Source organism: Mesoplodon mirus, assembly GCF_964341445.2.
Source record: "Mesoplodon mirus genome assembly, chromosome: 9".
Classification (NCBI taxonomy): domain Eukaryota; kingdom Metazoa; phylum Chordata; class Mammalia; order Artiodactyla; family Ziphiidae; genus Mesoplodon; species Mesoplodon mirus.
This window is the reverse complement of record NC_138985.1, coordinates 29,922,842-29,943,722: the sequence shown is the minus strand read 5'-3', so window position 1 is coordinate 29,943,722 and position 20,881 is coordinate 29,922,842. Positions and strand designations below refer to the sequence as shown.

Below are 20,881 nucleotides of genomic sequence, written 5' to 3'. Positions count from 1 at the left end.
AGTTTTTGGTTTTAGCTCATGGGTATACAAGAGTGTCTTTTTTTTGATCAGAGGAAAACGGTTTCAATTTATCAAGAGGACATAATCTTAAATATTTATGCACCTAATAACAGATCATCAAAATACATAAAACAAAAACTGATAGAACAGCAACAAGTTCTATCCACAGTTGTAGTTAGAAGTGCCAACACCATTCTCTCAAAACTTGATAGAATGACTAGAGAGGAAATCAGAACCTGACTTAACTGACATATATAAAACACCATTCAACAGCGACAGAACCTCTCCCTGGCTAACTCCTCCAAAATCTCCAAGACTCTATCAGGTATTATCTTTATAGGCTAATGTCACCAACTTGGGGGCCAGGTCAGGCCGTGGGCCTGTCACACGTGTGGAGAAAGGAGGCCTGGGAAGTGACTGGAGAAGGAGGTGCAGCAGAGGCTTCAGCTCAGCCCAGCCACTGGGAACTCCGTGTCTGAGCTCCCCTGACCCCACCACCGAGTGCTGAGAATGGCAGCTGCACAAGTGGGAATTACCCTCGGAACAGGCATTCATTGTAGAGAGAGAAATTTTTATCATAATCAAAATTATCAGTGTCATCATGATAATCTACTGAGTTCAAAGAAAAAAATCACTGGAGCAAAGGCATTCCAATAGTTACAGATTAAGAGGTTGAGGAAGTCATCAGGAAGGAAAAGCCCATCTGTTTATTTAGGTTTATAGAACCAGCTGGGTCTCAATAAATAATTAACCCAGTGAGTCTTTGGTCTGGCAATTTTGCAACAGTTTGAGGCCCTCTGATGTGCCTCTGCATGACATGCTTAAATATCCAGAGGGCAAATGGGCAAAGTCTAGAAATTTCCTTGTTTTGCTGTGCTTACAGGAAAGCGAGGCATTTCTTGTTACACATCGTTAGAAAAATATGTAGGCAACCCTTCCCCCAGGACACAGAGGTTCTCTCCTGCACCAGACTCCCTGGAAAGCGCTCTTCACTGTGGGGCCGGGTGTGCAAGGGGTATCGCTGGCAGAGGACCCCAGGACAGGGTCAACCACTGGACTTAATAACATTTAAGGGAACACCAATGCCAAGAACAGCTCTTGCCAATCCAGATGAGAGAAACTGCCTGCCTGCCTGCCTGGGGGAAGGGGTCCCCGGCTGGGGGAGCCAACAGCCAGGGCCTCAATCCCACTCTCTGAGTGTGAGGTCCAGAATGGGCACCCAGTCAACGAGTGGGAAACCCCATCTCCCGCACCCCCAAGCCGGTCCAGCTCTTCCTGGCTCATCCTAAGCCCGTTCTTCTCTAGCTCTGAGTAGCTACTCATAACTGAAAGATCTTAAACCAGAGGGCCCAGCTGACGGTGAGGAGACACATCTCGGGGACCAGCCAGCCTGGTCACCCTGGATACCCAGCCAGAGCCGGACAAGACCAAGTTCAGTGGCACAGCCCACCACAAAGAGGCTGTCCTCCCTTACCTGGCACGGCTTTGGCAAACTGCAGCAGCCAGATCCCCTTTCCAGGAATGGTGTGCGCTGGCCTCTTCCCCGGGCATCTGTGCTGACCCAGGACCCACCCAGAGGGCTCTACCTACAGGCCCCCTTGCCGCTGGCTTCTGGTTGGGCTCGGCCAGTGGGAACATCCGCAGGGGCTGGGAGGGAGGCAGGAAAGCGTGGCTGGGTCGCTCCCAGCATGGTCACTGTGGGCTGGCTGTGTCCCTTGGCTGAAGGTCGTGAATCCTGTCTGGTGGCCCAAATTGTCCCAGGTTCCGAGGACCCCTTCCACTGTGGTCTGGGATGGGGACCCTCCACTGTGGTGCCCTGGGCACTGCACCAGCCTGGGCTTGTCCTATCCCTGCCCCACCTTTCAGATGGCCCAGGTGCCATTAGCTCTCTTGACCTCATTGGTCTGGAGCGTGCCCTCTGCCCTCTGCCCAGACTGAGTGATACGTGCCTGAGACCACACCCACCTCTACCGCAACCCCCTCGCCTGATGGCAAACCATGCCCAAGCTCTACAGGGCCACTTCCAAGTTGCCCCCTGGTGGCCCCTGTGACTGTGGGGTTCCCACCCCGGGGTGCCTCCCCCTGCTCCATCACACTCCATCACCAGGCCACCTTCCAGAGACAGGGATGGGATCCTGTCACCCTGGCTTTGGGGCCAGCGGTCAGCCCTGCCCACAGAGAAGGGGGGGCTCTGACCCCTCAATGGTCTCCCGGCCACCCTTTCCCCCTGGGGTCTCTGTGAAGTTCCCCCTCCTGGCACACACCTTGTGCCCTTTCCTCAACACCAGCCCCTCACCCTCCCATGGCTGAGTCTCAAGCGTCCAAGAGGCCCAGAGAAGCCCAGGCTCTTCCCAGAAGCCTGGCTGGGCATCGTGTGCACATGTCGGTGGGGCTGCGGCCTGGATCTGGCACAGGTGAAGGCGGCAGCCTGAGCCCCCCGAGGAGGGGGGTGAGACAAAATCAGGTGGATTCCCACCCTTATGCCCTCACCAGGGGCCCTGCCCAAGCTGCACAGGAACTGGGGCCAGTGCTCTCCAGAGAGCCCACCTGAGGGGTCCCTGCCTGTGGAGAGGGAGCCGAGGGGCTCAGATCTCAGCGGCCTCCTGCTCACCTGGAATCCAGGTATGGAGTGAAGACAGGGCTGGGCCACAGGCCCCTGCGAATCAGGGGTCTGTCCCAGCAAGGGCTGGCTCAGGGCTCTCACTGGCCGCACACAGGGAGTCAGTGTGTCCAGAACAGGCACTGACTTAAGAGTACAGGCTGAAGAATAAAGAAACAGGCAAATCCACAGGGACAGAAAGTAGATGAGTGGTGGCTCAGGGCTGGGGGGTGGCTAGAAATGGGGAGCGACCGCTAATGGTTATGGGGGTTCCTTGGACAGCATAAAAATGTACTAAAACTGACTGTGGTGTTGGTTGCACAATGCTGTGAATATACTGAAAACCACTGAACTGAATACTTTATATGGGTGCGTGAACCACGTGGGATGTGAATTACACCTCAGTGAAGCTGCTGTATAAAAAGGAATAAATAAGCCATGCTTTTCACCTAGCATATCTGTGTGTGCACAGACAGATACACACACACACACACACATGCACATTTTCTTTCTTTTATTTACCCAGAGTAATGGAATAATTCCTCATGATCTTGAATACAACCTGCCCTGGTGTCAGACAGCAACCTGTTTAAGTAGCATCTGTCTTTTCCAGGTTAATTAAACTAGAGGGTGAACAGCAGTTTCCACTGGAGTGGTCACTGCCTTCCGCCCCCATCACAGCCAGCCCTCCCATCCCCCCTCCCTGCCCCTCCTTCCCACAGGGAGAACACCCAGCAGTGGCTCCGGAGAGAGCCCAGTGGGGCCTACAGCCTGTCAGACGTAACACGGTGTCTGCACCTACGGTGCGCCAAGCCTGCTGGGAAGGGAACTGTGATCACTCCTCACTGTGATGGCTAATTGCATGTGTCAACCTGACGGGGCCACAGGATGCCCAGACGGCTGGTGAGCATCTCTTCTGAGTGTGTCTGAAGGAAAGATTAGCTCTGAATAGCTGGGCTGCGGGAAGAGTTCGCCGGCTCCAATGTGGGTGGGCGTCATCCAATCCCCTGGGGCCTGAAGAGAAGAAACTGGCAGAGGAGGGGCACTCGGCTCTCAGCCTGAGCTGGGGCATCCATTTTCCCCCTCCCTCGGACATCAGCACTCCTGGTTTCTGACCTTGGGACTCGGACTGGACTACATACACCCCAGCACTCCTGTTCTCTCACGGCAGGTGGCCGAGGGCGGGACTTCTCAGCCTCCGTAACCTCGCAGGCCAATGCCGGGAATAACCCTCCTCTCTGCAGAACCCAACCGATACACTCCCACACGGGATTAGGGTCCTCACTCCATTCTACTGCGGACCAGGGACGCCAAGTGGAGTTGTGGGATCCCCGAGGAGGACCACTTAACTCTAGGCCCACCTCCTGCCCACCTGACACAGCTGACCAGGGGGGGCGCCTCAGCCACTGACCTCCTGCCTATTCCACTGCAGGACACAGACAGGCGTCATCCGTCTTCCTGAAGCAAGGATGTGGGCAGGCAGAAAAAGAGGAGCCTGGGCCCCCCAGCAGGCGTGTCTGAACCTGTCCTGCTGCGGGGAGAGTGTGGGGTGATGGTGGGGTGTGCCCAGACACCTGGCTCAGAGCCACATGGCTCTGGGCTGGGACCCTGGCTGCACACAGGGTCCCTGGTATGCAGACGCTCCCACCCACCACAGACCTGTTGGGACCTCCAGTCGTTCCAGCCCTGGCCCTGGGCACGTCACATCTGTGTCTGAGCCCCATCTGTAATCCCACCTCCCGGACAGGGCTGCTGTGAGGACCGAACAGAATGAGCTCCCTCAGACAGCCAAGGGCTGCTTCTTCATGTGTCAGAATGAGAAGACTCTCCTGCAGCCTCTGTTCTACTGCACACCCGCCTCTCCACTTTTAGACAAGGAAACCAAGGGGAAGCAATGTGTCCAGAGCCAAGAAGTGTGCAAGTTACACAGATGGAGTCTGACCTCTGGACCAGAAAGCTGGAAGGCCTTGGTTCCCCGAGTCGGGGACACAGAGCAGGTGACAAGGGGACAGGGAGTGGGTGAGGGGGCTCAGAGACACACCACACCACGCGTGACCTGGGCTGGGCCCAGAAGTGGCCCTGGGTATGCCCAGTGCACCTGTGCTCTGGCTCCCAGGCAGCTGAGCAGGCTGAACTCTGGGGGTCATCGCCTGACACCAGGGCTCAGGGCCCAGGACAGCTCACAGGTCTGCTACTCCTCCGTCTCTCTCCCTCTCATTTCAGAATTCCCCAGCATGCACTGTAAAAACATCAGGTCCTGGACCCCAACCACAGACCTAAATCTGGAGCGGGCCACTCCAGATTCGGCATCTTCAGGAATTTTCCACAACCCTGAGGAGACCTGTTGTCACGTCCGGCCAGCGGGGGCTGAGCCCCTCTGTGCCGTCACCCCTCTGCCAGCACGCCTTTGTTCACTGCTGGCAAAGCAGCCAAACTCTGATCGTCACACAGGGCTCGTCAGACTGCCCCCTGCCTGCCTGCCTTCCTGCCTTCCTGCTCCTTGGTCCCAATGCTGCCATCCACAGAGCCGCCGGCGTCCAGCCAGGAGCCCCCACCTGACACCTCTCCCAAGGGCCCCCTGCCCCCCCCACCCCAAGGAAGCAGAGGGATTCCTCTTACCTGTGCGGCCCACAGGTAGTCCAGCCGCAGCTTGACGTCCACCTGCCGGGCGTGCAGGGCCAGCGTGCACGAGAACAGGAGGATGGCCACGATCGGCTCAAAGCTGCGGCCTGAGACGGCGTCACCCCTTGGGGAAGAAAAGGAAGGAAACCCACGTCAGTGTCCAAAATGCAAGGCCAGTCCCCAGGGGCCCCTCAAACGCGACACCCCCAGCGGCGCCCGGGACTGACCCGGGTGGAGAACCACATCCCTGGGGAAACCCGAGGACTGGCTGGAACGTGGATCCAAGTGAAGAAAGGGAGAAGCCCTGGCACCGGCGAGCTTCTGTTCAGCAAATTGGAATACAGGGCCCCTCGCGGGGACACAGGCGATGCCTGGCCACCGGCTCTAGCGGGAACAGCGTACCTACCCCACGGCCTTCGTGTACCCGCCGAGCTCCAGGACGAGGATGTAGGAGGTGGTAAGCACGGCAAGCAGGATCATTTTTGGCAAGGAGGAGACCCGCAGGAATACAGCCAGCGGGAGGGTGCCCACGAGGCCACACAGCAGGGCGTGGGGCGCAGACTCGCAGGGCGCAGCGGGCAGCACGCGGTCCCGGCGCCCAGACGAAAGGACCACCAGGGACCCGTTGGGACTGGAGCTCCAGGTCCAAGGCAGGCAGCCCACCTGGAGGGGGGACAGAGGACCCAGGAGCGTGGGAGGAGCCCCACTCAGGACACTCACGCGCCCTGCTCCCAGCCCCCTACGGCCTCCCGCTCCGACCCGCTCCCCCAGCGCCATCAGCCAGGCCTCAGAAACTTCTGCCTGCTCCCGGCCCTTCTAGGTTCCTGACTACCCAAGAGGGGGCAGGCTCCCCAGGGCCTGGGGGCATGAGACCCCTACATCCTCCCAAACCACTCAGCTCCATCCTGTCCCTCCCCCCACCCCCTCCTTCCTCTTTCTCCGCCCAAGCTTCATCCCCTGCGCACTGTGAAGGCCGGGGCTCCATTCCCAGGAGGATCGCATGTCCTGCACTGGGTGATGTCCCCTTCCCCCACCCCGCTTCCTTGGGCACCCCCAGGCCCATCTCTGATCCCCTTGTTTCCCTCCCCAGCCCAGGGCCAGGCCCTCCAGGGTGGTCCCCGCAGGGCCCCCCATGTACCTGCACCTGGCGGCTCTCACCACGCCCAGCCCTGTGCTCAGCAGAGACACTCACCACACAGCCTTGGGCCACAGAGTAGATTAAGACCACGATGAAGATACACAGGACGGTGCGGATCTGGATGGTCAGGCACCCTGGAAAACACTGAACAACAAAATGCTATTTAAAAAACGGCCTCTTATTACAAAGTCGATCGTGTTCACAGTAAATAAACCACAGTACAGAATGTCCAGAGCCGCCTGTACGCAGCTAGAGTCTCACCAACTATTCATCCTTCACACACATTTCTTGGCTGTTTTCATATAAGTAATCTCCCAGGTGAAAAAGCTGCCAAAACTAAAAAAGACGAAAACTGAAGTCTTTAAATTAAAAAGATGCTGTGACGCTGAGTGGCACTGAAAATCACTGAACAGATTACCTTGACATTTTCAGAATATGGCATCCTTCTATCTCAGAAATGGTAAGACTTTCCATTTATTTGTGTCTTATATGCTTTAATTAAGTTTTATCATTTTCTTCACACAGGCTTTATAAAATTTTTGTCAAGTTATTAGAAGCCTTATTTTAAGTCCATTTAATAAACACATTTTGCAATATTCAAAAAATGATTTCATGAATAGAAAAAGTTCTCCTTAGACTCACACTTCTGAAATTAGAAACGAAAACAAAAATAGAGACCACAGGGAGATTACAGAAAACACCGACCAGCCAGGGAGCCCGGGACCATCTACATGGTTATCCCTCTATCCTCCCCGCTATGAAGTCGGGATCATTACCGACCCTGCTCTACCGGTGAGGAAATGCAGCCCAGACACCACTCATTCTACAGCCCAGGACACAGAGTGGGCGGCTCCAGCTCACACAGTGGTGGATACAGATCTGGGTCCCAGTTCTAGGCTCCAATACTGTTGTATTTTCCTTGAAACACGGATCTCCTCTGAGGTCCTCACACAGAATAGCTGTTCTGCGGTGGTGTTAGCCCTGCTGCCTTAGTACCTGAGTCACTCCCCTCCCAGTCTTCTCTCCCACTGAGCCCTGGGCAAGGCCGTGGATGCGCCGGGGGGCCCCCGCCCCCAGCCCCAAGAAGCACGGGCTGCTCACTCTTTTACTCAGCAAACCCTGAAGACACTGCTTCTGGCCGGGTGGCCTTCAGGAGCCCCCAGGGCGCCACCGGGAGCAGGGCCTGGCCCCTGGTACTGCGGGAGAGGTGGAAACAGGACAAAAGTCTCTCGGGAGGTGATGACTGGAGGGCCACTGGCCAAGGCTGGGAAAGCCCTGCGCACAGTGTGTCCCCCTCTGGGCCTGGAGGGTGGGCGTGGATGTACAGCTGGGTTGCTGATGCCTTTGGGCCACCCAAGGAAGAGCAGCCTCGGGCTGAGCCGGCACAGAGGGGCGGTTAGAAGACCCAGAGAGAAACTGGTCTCAGGTAGTTGCATGGAGTCGCTGGATAAAACCAGCCCTGGGCCCACCCTCCTCCCCTCCTTCTCTCCCTCCACCTGAATTTTCTGAATATATAGGGCAATAAATTCCCTTTATCATTTAAGACCCTTTGAGCTGGCTCTTCCGTTACCTGCAAAATAACATTGTTTAAGGCCGTCCCTGGATCACACAATGGTGCAGAGCTGTGACTGCCAGCCTCGGGGGACTGAGACCCTCTTCACTCCGTGCTAAATGCCTGATCCTACAAACGTGTTTGACTGAATACACGAGTTAAAATACCTCTTTGGAAATTAACAATGACAATCACAAGGACCCACGTGGAGTTGGGGCTTGTTTGCTGGGAGCAACTAGAGGGGTAGGAACGCAGGCATGATAAGAAAGGCTGTCTGTTCATTTTAAGACTGATGGCAGCCTTTTTTTTTTTTTTTTTTGCGGTACGCGGGCCTCTCACTGTTGTGGCTTCTCCCGTTGCGGAGCACAGGCTCCGGATGTACAGGCTCAGTGGCCATGGCTCATGGGCCCAGCCGCTCCGCGGCATGTGGGATCTTCCCGGACCGGGGCACGAACCCGCGTCCCCTGCATCAGCAGGCGGACTCTCAGCCACTGCGCCACCAGGGAAGCCCCAGGCTGCCTTTTTTACAGTTAATTTGGGTCAACTTATCAGTTCTTGAGCAAAAAAACAAATATACAGGCACGCACATACACACACACACACACACACACACACACACACATATCTCCACAGACCTAAAAAACAGCATGAAAAATAGTTTGTCATAATACAGAAAAAAGGTAGCTGATCTGACATAAACAATGGAAAATTCCCCCAGAACGTGACCCACAATTAGTCAAAGGTGACCCAGGGGGCTGTCTGTTGTTGCCACATCCTCAGAGCACGCTGTCACTGTCTCACGAAGAGACTCTGCAGCAATGGCCAGGCTGAGCACCCGGGACTCCACGGCCAGAGCAGGATTCACAGCCTGAGCTGAATTTCACAAAGGACCCCAACGGTGTGACAAGGCCGCGAGGCAAGGGGATGCAGAGCAAGACCCTGCCCTGTGCTCTGCAGAGAAGAGGAGCCATGGAGCGTGCTGTGGCCAGGGCGCAACACACGGAAGAAACCACAGCCGCACCAGATGGCCGGCGAAAGGAGGGGTGACCGCCCGGCACCGTGGAAGGTCAGTCCTAATGCGGGCGACACTCTGCCGGAGCCGCGTGGCTGCAGAGTCTAAACAACCTAGGCAAAGGCGACAACTACACAACCACAGCCTTCTCCACTCGGCCCTGCCTCTGCGCTCTGGGCTTATTCTCCGCCCATGCGTGTTGAGGGCCCCGAGAAGCACAGGGCGTGGCCTGGCTCCAGAGACCACGTGCTCCCATGGGGGGTGGGGGCTTCAGAGGCTTCTGATCAGGCATCAAACCTGGCATCAGCCTTTGGCTAAGACCAAGTGTAGTAAGAACTGCGTTTTACACTACGGCACACAGGTACACACAACTGAAGCAAACTTCCGGGAAACCCTGACTACAGTTGATGTGATGGCATTTTCATTCATTCCTATTCCATTCCTTTTGTTCACACCTCACAAAAACAAAAAAAAACAAAAAAAAACACACATAAAAACAAGCAAAAAACCCCCAATTTCACAGCCCCCCAGAGAGTTGCAATTTGAAGTTTAAAAAATATGACTTACCCTATGCTAAATACATGAACTCAATCCCACACAGATGCACTGCAGAAGCCACTGGGGCTGAGGTAGAAAAGGATGGGTCACGGGGACCAGGACTGGGTGGGAAACAGGTGGGGATGGCGGGGCACTCTCAGGGGCTAGCAGAGCCCTCGAGTTTGTCCCCGGAGGGTCACTGTCCTCTGCTGAGGCTCCGTCTCCCTCCCCAAGGAGGGAAAACCTACAGGTTTTCTAACTTCCCAGTCACTGTCCATTCATCGACGACGTCTAGTGTAAGCGGAATCTCACCACCACTGCAGACCTCCTCCCTGCCTTCCCCACCCACTGCAGGCGGCTCACGGGGTCTAGGGTGGGCCAGGCCAGGGGCCGGGGGCCGGGTGGGCGGGGCACTCTTCCTCCCCGGAGGCCAGCCCTGCCAGGGCCGTAGGGTGGGGAGGAAACCCAAGGCAGGAACCCCACCTCCTGAGCGGTACCCTCTGCCTTCGCGCAGGGGGCCACGAAGGGTTGACTGGGACAGCGGATAGAAAAGTGAGGCTGAAATACGGGAAGAATGTGTGCCAGGCCCTGCTCCCAGTACATCATGAATATCAGCTCCAGTTCCCGTCCCTTTCACGGACGGAGACACTGAGGCCCTCGCGCTGGCAGCCCCTAGCAATGGAGCTGCCACACTGGCTGGATGCCCTGGCTGTGGCCGCTTCTATGTCACAGAGGAAGGCACTCTGCCCAGTTGACTCCCAGGCCTTCTCGGGGATGCTCAGCTGCAATGGACCCTCCCGCCTGCATGCACAGCCGTGACCACTCACGTCTCCCCATCTCAGCACGTGCTGGCCTCTGCAGGACGACCCTGCCCCGGCTGCCTGTCCCCACCCTCCCCAGCCAGAGCCTGCCTGCCGTCTGGCCCCTCCTTGCGTCTGGCGCCCAGTCTTCTGCACAAGCCCCGTGGTGAGCTCAGAGCCCGGCGCAGGGCCTGCGAAGGGGAGTGTGCGAGCGTGTAAGCTGGCCCCTGAACTGGCGCACACTGGCCGGGCGACCTGCAGCTGCCTGCTGCCAGGACCAGGCACGCTGCACCCTGCTGCTTCCTGACCATCGCCCTGAACTGACCCACTGAAGCAATGGGTCAAAATCGCACACCTAGAAAAAATGCTCAGGCCCATGGGGGAGGGTGAGGAAGGGGGTATGGATGGAAAGAAAGGGGCTGGGGGAGCCAGGGCCACCTCCTCCAGGAAAACTGTCCACCAGGTACACAGATTCTGAACACTGGGGATGAATGGGACAGGCTAAGAAATTAGCATCCACTTGCCACGCTTTCACTTGAAATTAGGTGAATAAAGCAATCTTATTTGAAGTGGGAAATTCCAGTTTACCAAACCAAACGCCACTCCATCTATGAAATCAAAGAGCTGGGAATGTGGTTTGAATAAATAGCACTTTTCTTAACTCAACAAGTTACCTATGAATAATAAAAAATTTAAATAAATAAAACTAGAGCCGATCTCAAGAAGTAGCTGTTTTCAACAACTGTGCAAAAATAACCCTGGGTCTGTCAGACGTGACAAGTGGGGGTCTAGTGGGGACAGGGGACATTTGAAAATGAAGGTTCAGGATGTGAGAAAGGCGTGTGGGACCAGGACAGAGCCCTCTTCCAGGAGCCATGGGCGACACGGGGCCATGCACTCAGCCCTGGCTCCAAAGCCAATGAAGCATCGAGAGTGTGGCCACTGCAGGATAGGACAGGAACCCACAACAAGCCACAGGACGCTCCATCCGCAGAGAACAGCATCACACCTTGTGTTCATTTATCCAGTCACTATCAATCACCCACCCTTGTGTCCTTGGGGCACCTTCCCAGAACTCCAAACTGCACCTGGCACATCATGACGGGCTTCATGAACTCCCAATATGCGGACAGCTCTTTCCGCCTGCCAAGAAGGCAAGCAGATGAACTGCCTCCACTACCCCACCTGTCCTGCCAACAGGGCAGGCAGAAGCCATGCACCTACCTGTCCAGGTGATGTGCAGGTGCAAGACACACACACACTGGTACCTGGACTAGGTAACGAGCAGGTAGAGAACACAAGCACACATATACCTGGACCCGGGTGATGTGTAGATACAGGACACAGGCCACCAGGAAGCAGATGCAGAACACCAGCAGGAGGAGGACGGCCACGCTCCTAGGAAAGAAGACACGTGGGCACTGCAGGCTGGGCCGGGCGAAGTGTGCCCGAGAAATGCCTGGGAACCCACCCTTCCTCCACCCTTCCTCCCCTGCTTCACCCAGTCTCTGGCCCCCCAGAAGGAGCAGCGGTCTCTGGGGACTTGCCCACGCTGGCTCTTTTCTAGGGAAGGAGCCCTTCCTGTGTCCACCCCAACTTCTAAGCCCCCCAGGGTCTCTCTAGTCCTGGGAGTGCCTGAGAGACGCTTTCCCTATGCAGAAAGGGCTAGGATTGCACACACTTGGCTACTGGGCACTACTCTCTTACTGGGCTTCAACTGGGAAGGGTTTTTCTAGAAAAAGCTGTATCCCCATATAGGGCCGTGCAGATGGCCACTGTGTGTCCACAGTGTCCTGGGGTGGGGGGGGGCGGCTTCCATGTATTTTCTGGAAATTCACAGGAGAATTGCTCCACTCGGGAGGTTTATTAAGAAAGTGGTACGTCTGGAAGAAAAGTGGAGATTTTCTGGGGTCTTTCTCGCTGAAAAACAAAAACTGCCACTCACTTTGACTTATGATGACTACATGTTATTAAAATCATTATGCTGGGCTTCCCTGGTGGCGCAGTGGTTGAGAGTCCGCCTGCCGATGCAGGGGACACGGGTTCGTGCCCCGGTCTGGGAAGATCCCACATGCCACGGAGCGGCTGGGCCCGTGAGCCATGGCCGCTGGGCCTGCGCGTCCGGTGCCTGTGCTCCGCAACGGGAGAGGCCACAACAGTGAGAGGCCCACGTAACGCAAAAAAAAAAAAAAAAAAATCATTATGCTTTTGTTCCTTTCCAAAGCCTACTTTTCCTCATTTTAATGTTTCTGAAAATGACAAGCACCTAGACACCAGGGTGCCCATTTGGTGCCCTGTTTGTTTCCTGCCACAGACGCTGTCATGAAGTCAATGGCGCAGGTGGTGTGGACAGGGTCACTGAAAATATACAGTGTCTGAGAACTGAGCACGTTTAAAATTAAAATCTGCGAGTGAGCGTCCCACACATTTGCCATCAGACGTGCCCAGCTAGTTCCTCTGGTAAATGGAGAACTGGTGTGCGGCTCAGGCCGTCCCCAAAGGCCAGGGCACCGCAGCAGTGTGACCGCGGGAGTCGAACCTGAACTTGAAAAGAAAAGAACTCCTGGTGACCTTCTCCTCTGACTGATGGACCCGGAACAGCACTTACTGCGGGATTATTAGAAGGTAGACAAGGCCGAATAAGGCGGCCAGGATGAGGGCCAGAATGACGGCGCTGGTGAAATACTCGTCCTGAATCTGGTGATACTAGAAGACACAGAAAAGGATCGTCAGCCGCCCAGCTTCCTGGAGACGCCAAGGTCTTCCCAAGGGCTCCAGGGATGCCTAGAACTACAGCAAGAAGGGCCACCCACGTTCACTCCCAGAACCCCCCCCAGAGAACCCCCACACTCACCTTTCGCTCTCGCTCAGCCTGCTTGTACTTCAGGGTGAAGAAGTTCAGGTCCGCCATCTCCAGCTCCATCTGGCGGGCTTCCAGGAGGCGGCCGATGTACCTGTTGACGCGTGTCCCAGGGGTGGTTTGGACAACATTTGTAGAGAAAGATGAGCGGTTTCTGAGTTTTTCCGAGGCTGTTCTCAATGCCCTCCGCTGCCCGTCATGGAAAGAAAGGAAGGGATAGTGTCAAATTCTCCACTTATTAAAGAAAAGAGCTCTTATGCTCCCTCCTCCTGGGTCCTCGCCCACTGCAGAGTCTGGGGGGCCAGGTTTGGGGATGTGAGATGCAATCTTGCCTCAGCCACCTGCTGGCAGCGAGATCCTAGATGAGTTATCTCATCCTCGGTGTTGGGGTTCCCGTGTCTGTAAGTGGGGTTACATGGTACCTGTGCGGTGGCACCATGTGGAGGGTTAAGGGACCCCGCTCATGTGCAGTGGACAGTGCCCAGCACTGAGCAATGAAACTGGTTCTTCGAAAATGTCAATAAAATCAACAGATATCTAGCAAGCATGACAAAGAAAAAGAGAGAAAGACACTAACAAATTTAGGAAAGAAATATAATTTTACTAAAGACCCTGGAAACATCAAGAGGATATAAGGAAATACTTTGAACAATAGTTCACATATAAATTTGACAACTTAGATCAATTACCTACTCCTTGAAACATACAAACTACCACAACTCACCCAACAGGAAAGATAACTAGAAAAGCCCTATAATGGCTAAAGAAATTTAATTCATAATTTAAAAATTCATGCAAAAGTAATCTCCAGGCTGAGATGGTTTCACCGTGAATTCTACCAAACATTTAAGTAAGAATTAACATCAATTCTATACAATCTCTTCCAGAAAATAGAAGTCAACACTTCCCAAGTCACTTTATAAAGTCAGTATTAGGGGCTTCCCTGGTGGCACAGTGGTTAAGAATCCACCTGCCAATGCCAGGGACACGGGTTCAAGCCCTGGTCCAGGAAGATCCCACATGTGTGCCTGTGCGCCACAACTACTGAGCCTGTGCTCTAGAGCCCACGAGCCACAGCTACTGAGCCCACATGCCACAACTACTGAAGCCCACACGCCTAGAGCCCATGCTCTGCAACAAGAGAAGCTGCCGCAATAAGAAGCCCGCGCACCGCAACAAAGAGTAGTCCCGGCTCACTGCAACTAGAGAAGGCCCACGTGCAGCAATGAAGACCCAATGCAGCCAAAAATAAATACAAATAAAATAAATAAATTTATATAAATAAATAAATAATAAAGTCAGTATTATACTGATACCAAAACCAGACTAAGACAGTATTAAAAAAAGGAAAACCAATTTTGAGGTCACATCCCTCATGAATACTGATGCAAAAATCCTTAGCAAAACATTAGCAAATAGGATTCAGCAATATATAAGTAGAGGCCTACACCATGACCTTTACGAGATATGCAAGGCTGTTTAAATATTTGAACATCCATGCAATCCATCGTATTAACACCATATTAACCACCACATGGAAAACCTCATGGTCATATCCTTTGTCAAAATTCAATATCCACTCATGATAAAAATGATCAGAAAGCTAGGAATGGAGGGGAACTTCCCCAACTTGATGAAGAACATCTACAGAATACCTACAGCTAACATCACACTCAAAGGTAAAAGGTTTTCCCTCTACAATCTGCAGTAAGGCAGAGATTTCTGGCTCACCCTCACCTTGAATACAATACAGTGCCCCCAACCAGTGCCATAAGGCAAGGAAAGCAAATAAAAGGAAAACAGATTTGAAAGAAAGAAATGAAACTGTCCCTATTTGCAGGCATGATAGAAACAGACATGATAGTCTACACAGAAAACCCCAGTGGGAGGGAAAAAAATCCTAGAACAAATAAATGAGTTCCACAAGGTCATAGGATAAAAGATAAACATAAAAAATCAATCGTATTTCTTTATACTAGCTATGAGCGTGTGAAGACCAAAACTAAAATACTGTACCATTTACAATCACTGAGAAAATGAAATACTAGGTGTAAATCTAACAACACATACAGAACTTGTATGCTGAAAACTACAAAATGCCAATGAAAGAAATAAAAGAAGATCTCAATATATGGACAGACATACCATGCTCATGGATTAGAAGACTCAAAATAGTGAAAATGTCAATCCTCCCCGCACTGAAGTACATGGGTTTAACAAAATTCCTGTCAAATCCTAGCAGGATATTCTTTTTTTTTTGTAGATAGACAAGCTTATTCTAAATATTAAATGGAATAGCAAAGGGATTAGAATAGCTCATTCTTCTTAAAAAGAATAAAGTGAGAGGAATTGCTCTACTGATTTTAAGACTCACTATATAACTGTATCAATCAAGACAATATGGTTTTGGCAGAAGGACAGACACATAGATCAATGGAACAGAACAGAGAACCAGAAATAGCTTCACACAAGTATGGTCAACTGATTTTTGACAAAAGTGCAAAAGCAATTCAATGGTAGAAGCAAAGCTTTTAAACAAATAGTGCTGGAGCCGTTGGAGATCCATTAGCAAAAAAAATGAACTTAACTCAAACCTCACACTTTATAAAAAGAATTAACTCAGAATGGATCATATTGCAAAACATGAAAATATAAAATCCAGTTAGAAAGCAGACAGTAGACACAAGGGGCATTTCACCAAAGAAGAGAACATACAAAGAGTTCCCTGGCCTAGTGGTTAGGATTCTGGGCTTTCATCAGGGAACTGAGATCCCACAAGCTGGGCAGGGTGGCCAAAAAAACACATGGATCGAGGGCTTCCCTGGTGGCGCAGTGGCTGAGAGTCCGCCTGCCGATGTGGGGGACACGGGTTCGTGCCCCGGTCCGGGAAGATTCCACATGCCGTGGAGCGGCTGGGCCCGTGAGCCATGGCCGCTGAGCCTGCGCGTCCGGAGCCTGTGCTCCACAACGGGAGAGGCCACGGCGGTGAGAGGCCCGCGTACCACAAAACAAACAAACAAACAAAAAAAAACACATGGATAGAATATAAGCACTCACTTTTTGATCAATATTAAAGCATAGCATTTTATATGAGGGATTAAATCTTGAAATACATAAACACTTATATTTTTATTTCTTTTTAAAAGTGGATTAAAGGTCATTCCCTTGCAGAGCTAGCCTGTATCTATTTTACAGTATGAAGTATCTGTTTAATTTCATAACTAATACTTTGTGCTTTAGTTTTTCTTACTCCCCTCAAATTTGGGGGGACATGAAAGTAGCTTTGTTAGGACCGTTTGGAAATTCACTGTCACAATTCTCCCCTGTGCTTTGTTTGTTGTATCTTTGCACACGTGTAAAGATTTGTAGATGAAATGCTGTACAGATAGTTTGGCTGAAAACATAAAAGCTCACTGGCCAGCAGAGGGGAATAATAAATCAGTGATATTAAAATCTTCTTACAATGTCAGAAAGATAAAAGTCAGAATAAAGACTCTTTCCATTGAGAGAATGCTCCTAGATCAGTATGCAGCTAGAAATTTTAATAGGGAACATGCATCTTTTGGTAATAAAAGTTGTTAAGAACAAAATAGCACACACAAAAAAATAAAATAAGCACTTGAAAAGATGTTTGACATCATTAGCCATCAGGGAAATACAAAATAAAATCACAAGGAGATATCACCGCACACTTATTAGAACAATAATATATTTTCTTTAAAAAAAGTGGTGACGGGACCAAGTGCTGGCAAGGATGCAGAGAAACTGGATCATGCAAATGTTGCTGATGGGAATGTGAAATGGTACAGTCACTCTGGAAAACAGTTTGCCAGTTTCTTAAAAAAACTAAACAAGGGCTTCCCTGGTGGCGCAGTGGTTGAGAGTCTGCCTGTCGATGCAGGGGACACGGGTTCGTGCCCCAGTCTGGGAAGATCCCACATGCCGCGGAGCGGCTGGGCCCGTGAGCCATGGCCGCGGAGCCTGCGCGTCCGGAGCCTGTGCTCCGCAACGGAAGAGGCTACAGCAGTGAGAGGCCCGCGTACCGCAAAAAAAAAAAAAAAAAGCAAAACCAAATATGACCCATCAATGGCACCCCTCGGCATCGATCCAAAAGTAATGAAAATTTATGTCCATGTAAAAAATCTGTACCTGAATGTTTATAGTAGTTTTATTTGTAATAGTCAAAATTGGACACAACCAAAATGTCCTTCAACAGGTGAGTGGTTAAACAAAGGTGGTCCATTCCAACCCGGCATACCAGCCAGCCATGGAAAGGAAGGAGCTATTGATCCCAGCAACAACCTGGAAGGACCCAAGCATAGAGCTGAGCACAAAAAAGGCCAAGTTCAAAGGGTCACACACTGTGTGATTCCGTTTATACAACATTCTCAAGGGACAGTTATAGGGACGGAGAACAGATTAGTGGGATCCAGGGTTAAGGATGGCTGTTAGGAGGGAGAGGGTGTGACCACGAGCGGGGCGAGACCTTGGTGGTGATGGAAATGTTCTGTATCACAGTGTGAAGATGGTTACACGAATCCACCGCGATGAAATGACACAGAACTACACACACACACACACACACACACACGGTGCTCCAAAGCCCATTTCCTAGCTAGGGTATCATAATGTAGCTACATACAATGCAACTGGGCGAGGAGGACCAGAACCTCCCTGTACAGGCTGCTTGATTCCACAGCTTATATGTTTGCGATGGGTAGTATGTCAATTCTACCTCCAGAAAGCCGTAAAAATATTAAGTAAATAAACAAAACCCAAGTCACACACAGTCTCCGCTCAGAAATAAATCATTGACCTTTTGCAGGACACCCCTCCAAACTTTTCCCTAAGCAGATACCAGCCTGTGAACGTGTATTTTCCAATCAGAGGGTCACATTTCCAATTCAGCAGGTACTCCTGTCTCCCCAGGGCCTGAAACCAAGGGCAGGAAGGGCTGCAAGCAGGAACGAGAAGGAACGGTGAGGTCCACCTTGAGTTAATGTGCAAGTCTCCTGTGCTCCTGTGAATTCTTTCTCCCTCTGGGACCTGACACGTTTGTGAACGTTAGGGAAAAAAAACCCAGTTGATGTTGTGTCTGCGAGCCTGAGAGCCAGCTCTCCTGTTGTGAGGAGCCAGGAGGCTGTTAGCTGGAGGCACACACAGGCAGGTCACGTCACAGTCACCGGGTTTCAGGATTTTGTGCTTATTCTGTGTGGGCAGGACTGGCTTCTGAGGGTCGAGGTCGTCCTCGGCACTCAGGGCAGCCGGACGTTGGGACCCAGAGATGTGCTCCCTCACCAGGTCCTACAGGGCACCTGGATGCAGAGACCACCTGCACTCAGTTCCCTCCCTGGAAGACTTTTCTGATTATTAAACTGCGGCTCCATCAATGGGACAGAATGGCCACCTCTTGGCAATGGAATTACACATTTTTCCCTCTTGTCATGTTTTCCTCTTCTTTCCCACAACAATCGTAAATTTCCTTAAAAAACAAATCAAAATCAAGTTAAGGGAAAACGTTGCTTGTTTTGACTTGGAAATTGGGTCTCTGAGCCTCTTTCTTGAAGGGAAACATAGTGGTTTAAGTGCAGGGACTCAAGAACCAGGGGCTGTGCAACCTTGAGTGAACTGCTTAACCTCTCTGTGCTCCAGTTTCCTGGTCTGTAAAATGGGAGCAATAGTGGCCACCTCATTAGCTCTTATGAGAAGCCAGAATGTTCATACTCCAAGAAAGGACTCCTGGCCCAGAGCAAAGTCCTCAAGCTGGCCCTCACTGTCCTTAGTGGTGGCCACAGGGGGCTCCCCCACTACTGCCATGGAGTCAGAGTCAGCAGGAAAGGCTGCAGGGAGCAGACTCTCAAGCCTCCAGAGCCCCAGGGCAGCACAGAGGCCCTGGCAAAGCAGACACTCCAGGAACTTCAGACTCCTCATGGGAAATGGGGCGGGGCTGCCGAGGGGCCTCCTGGGAGAATCTCAGCAGACGTCAGCTCCACCCGGCCGAAGAGGTGAACGCCGCTCTCGTTGCTGGTAGGGCTGAGCGTGGGGACGTGGAGAAGCGGGGCTCGGAGCCCAGCAGGTCAGGCAGTGGGCATGGAAGCTGCACTTTTTGCCTCTCTTCCCCTGACACGCTTCTGTCTCAGGCGCATCTCGCACCCCTGAGGTCGGGGTGTTCCAGACCCCTCTCCTCTCTGGGCACCATTCCTCTGAGCTGGAGTCCTTCACAGCCACGGGTCTCCAGGGTGGTCTCCGGACACTGGGAACTAGTTGGGTGTGCACTCCGCTGCCGCAGGCCCTCCAGGGTCCCTGATACGGATCTGAGATTGAGACGCGCTGCTTTACTACTTTCCTGTTTTTAATGAACCAGGTAGGTCTCATCTACGAAAGCCGACTTCAGAGTTGAATTATACCTGCCAGTAAGAAAGCCACTGGGTCTCAATCCACACCAGCACATTTCCATGGACCCACCGATGTCAGGGTCTCAGATGCAAGTGTGTGGCAGAGACTGCTGGCAGTCTCCCCGACATTCATACCCCCTTGGTCACAGAACCCAAGTTCTATAAAGGCACTGGTCTCAGCCAACGCACTGGCTTTCTCCCCTTCCCCTGTCAGCTTGCTGCAGCTGTGTGGCTGAGTTCTGGCCAATGAGCTATATGCAGAAGTGCTGCTAGGGAGCATCCTCAAGAGGAGAGAGATATGCCTTTTGCCAGCTCTGCCTTCTTTCTGCTGGCTGGAATGCAGATGCAATGACTGGAGCCCCAGCATTTATCTTGGGCCATGAGGTGGCAGAGCAGGCAAGCCGGAATAATGAAAGAGAAAGGGTCTGGTCAAGGTGCTTGTGAAGCCACCACGTTAGCCTTGAACTTCCTGCTCTCTGGATTTGCTTTATCCATGAGAAAACTAACCTCTATTTTGTTCAAGCCACCATGACTGGGGTTTTCTTCATATGCCTTGAAACCCACTCCTGATTAGCAGCACCCCCGAGAGCACACATCTCTGAAGCGGCATTCCTGGATGCTATGACCCGTCTGCTCCTCCAATCCCAATCTGCCCTCTACCTGCCATGGGGTGTGGTAGTTACAAGAAGACGGGGTGGTGAACTGGGGGACAGGGACGATGGGGCATTCCCACAGCATGCAGCTGAAACCCTGGGCTGGGGTAGACTGGGCAGGCATGCACTTCCTGGGGCTGAGCCTGGGCACGCAACTTCCTGAAGCATATGAGCAGCTGAGATCAGTAAAAGTGTCCCCAAGCCTGCAAAGCACAGAGCTGCGTCTCAGGTCTCCTTTCACACCTGACACCCCAGGAAGGCCATGGTCTGAGAAATGGTCTCTGCCCAGCATCAGCCCCTCTGGGGAGCAGGCAGCAGTCGGCTGCTCTGCCCCAGGTCTTACCCAGTCCCCTCACATATCCAGCTCCCCACAGGGCCCAGTGAGAGGCCCTGCCATCCACCCTCACCCACTGAAGGGACAGGGACACCCCAGGGGCTTGATGCTATCACTTCACAGACGACTTTCTAGAAATGACTCATCAGCCTAAGAACTGGCGGCTTTTCCCACCCTTTTCCACAAAGAATTCCTTGTCTGAACCTCTCCCAGAGCAGAGGCAGGGGCCAGGTTCACGCCTCCCAGGGGGTGTCCTCATCAGTGGGTATCCACCGCCTCCTTGAAGCAGCTGCAAAGTTCTCTCCTTCCTCTTCTCTGCAAGAGTCCGTATATGAGGGGGCACTATAGCTCCTTCAATGACCAGGAGAACCCACCATCA

At 52.5% G+C, this 20,881-nt stretch overlaps 1 protein-coding gene across 4 annotated transcripts in view; it reads right to left on the bottom strand.

The window, feature by feature from the left end:
* ADCY1 (adenylate cyclase 1) overlaps positions 1–20,881 on the bottom strand; it is a gene marked incomplete at its 5' end in the record, with an annotated part of 122,103 nt that overhangs the window by 26,110 nt on the left and 75,112 nt on the right. For 3 of the 4 annotated variants that reach the window (XM_082632857.1, XM_082632859.1, XM_082632858.1), the window contains 6 exons: positions 5,219–5,345; positions 5,628–5,884; positions 6,414–6,503; positions 11,574–11,658; positions 12,869–12,966; positions 13,115–13,309. In XM_082632857.1, coding sequence (XP_082488983.1) covers positions 5,219–5,345; positions 5,628–5,884; positions 6,414–6,503; positions 11,574–11,658; positions 12,869–12,966; positions 13,115–13,309 — 852 coding nt within the window. Of the gene's footprint in view, positions 1–5,218; positions 5,346–5,623; positions 5,885–6,413; positions 6,504–11,573; positions 11,659–12,868; positions 12,967–13,114; positions 13,310–20,881 lie in introns of those variants that run through there. The other variant, XM_082632860.1, reaches the window with a different exon arrangement.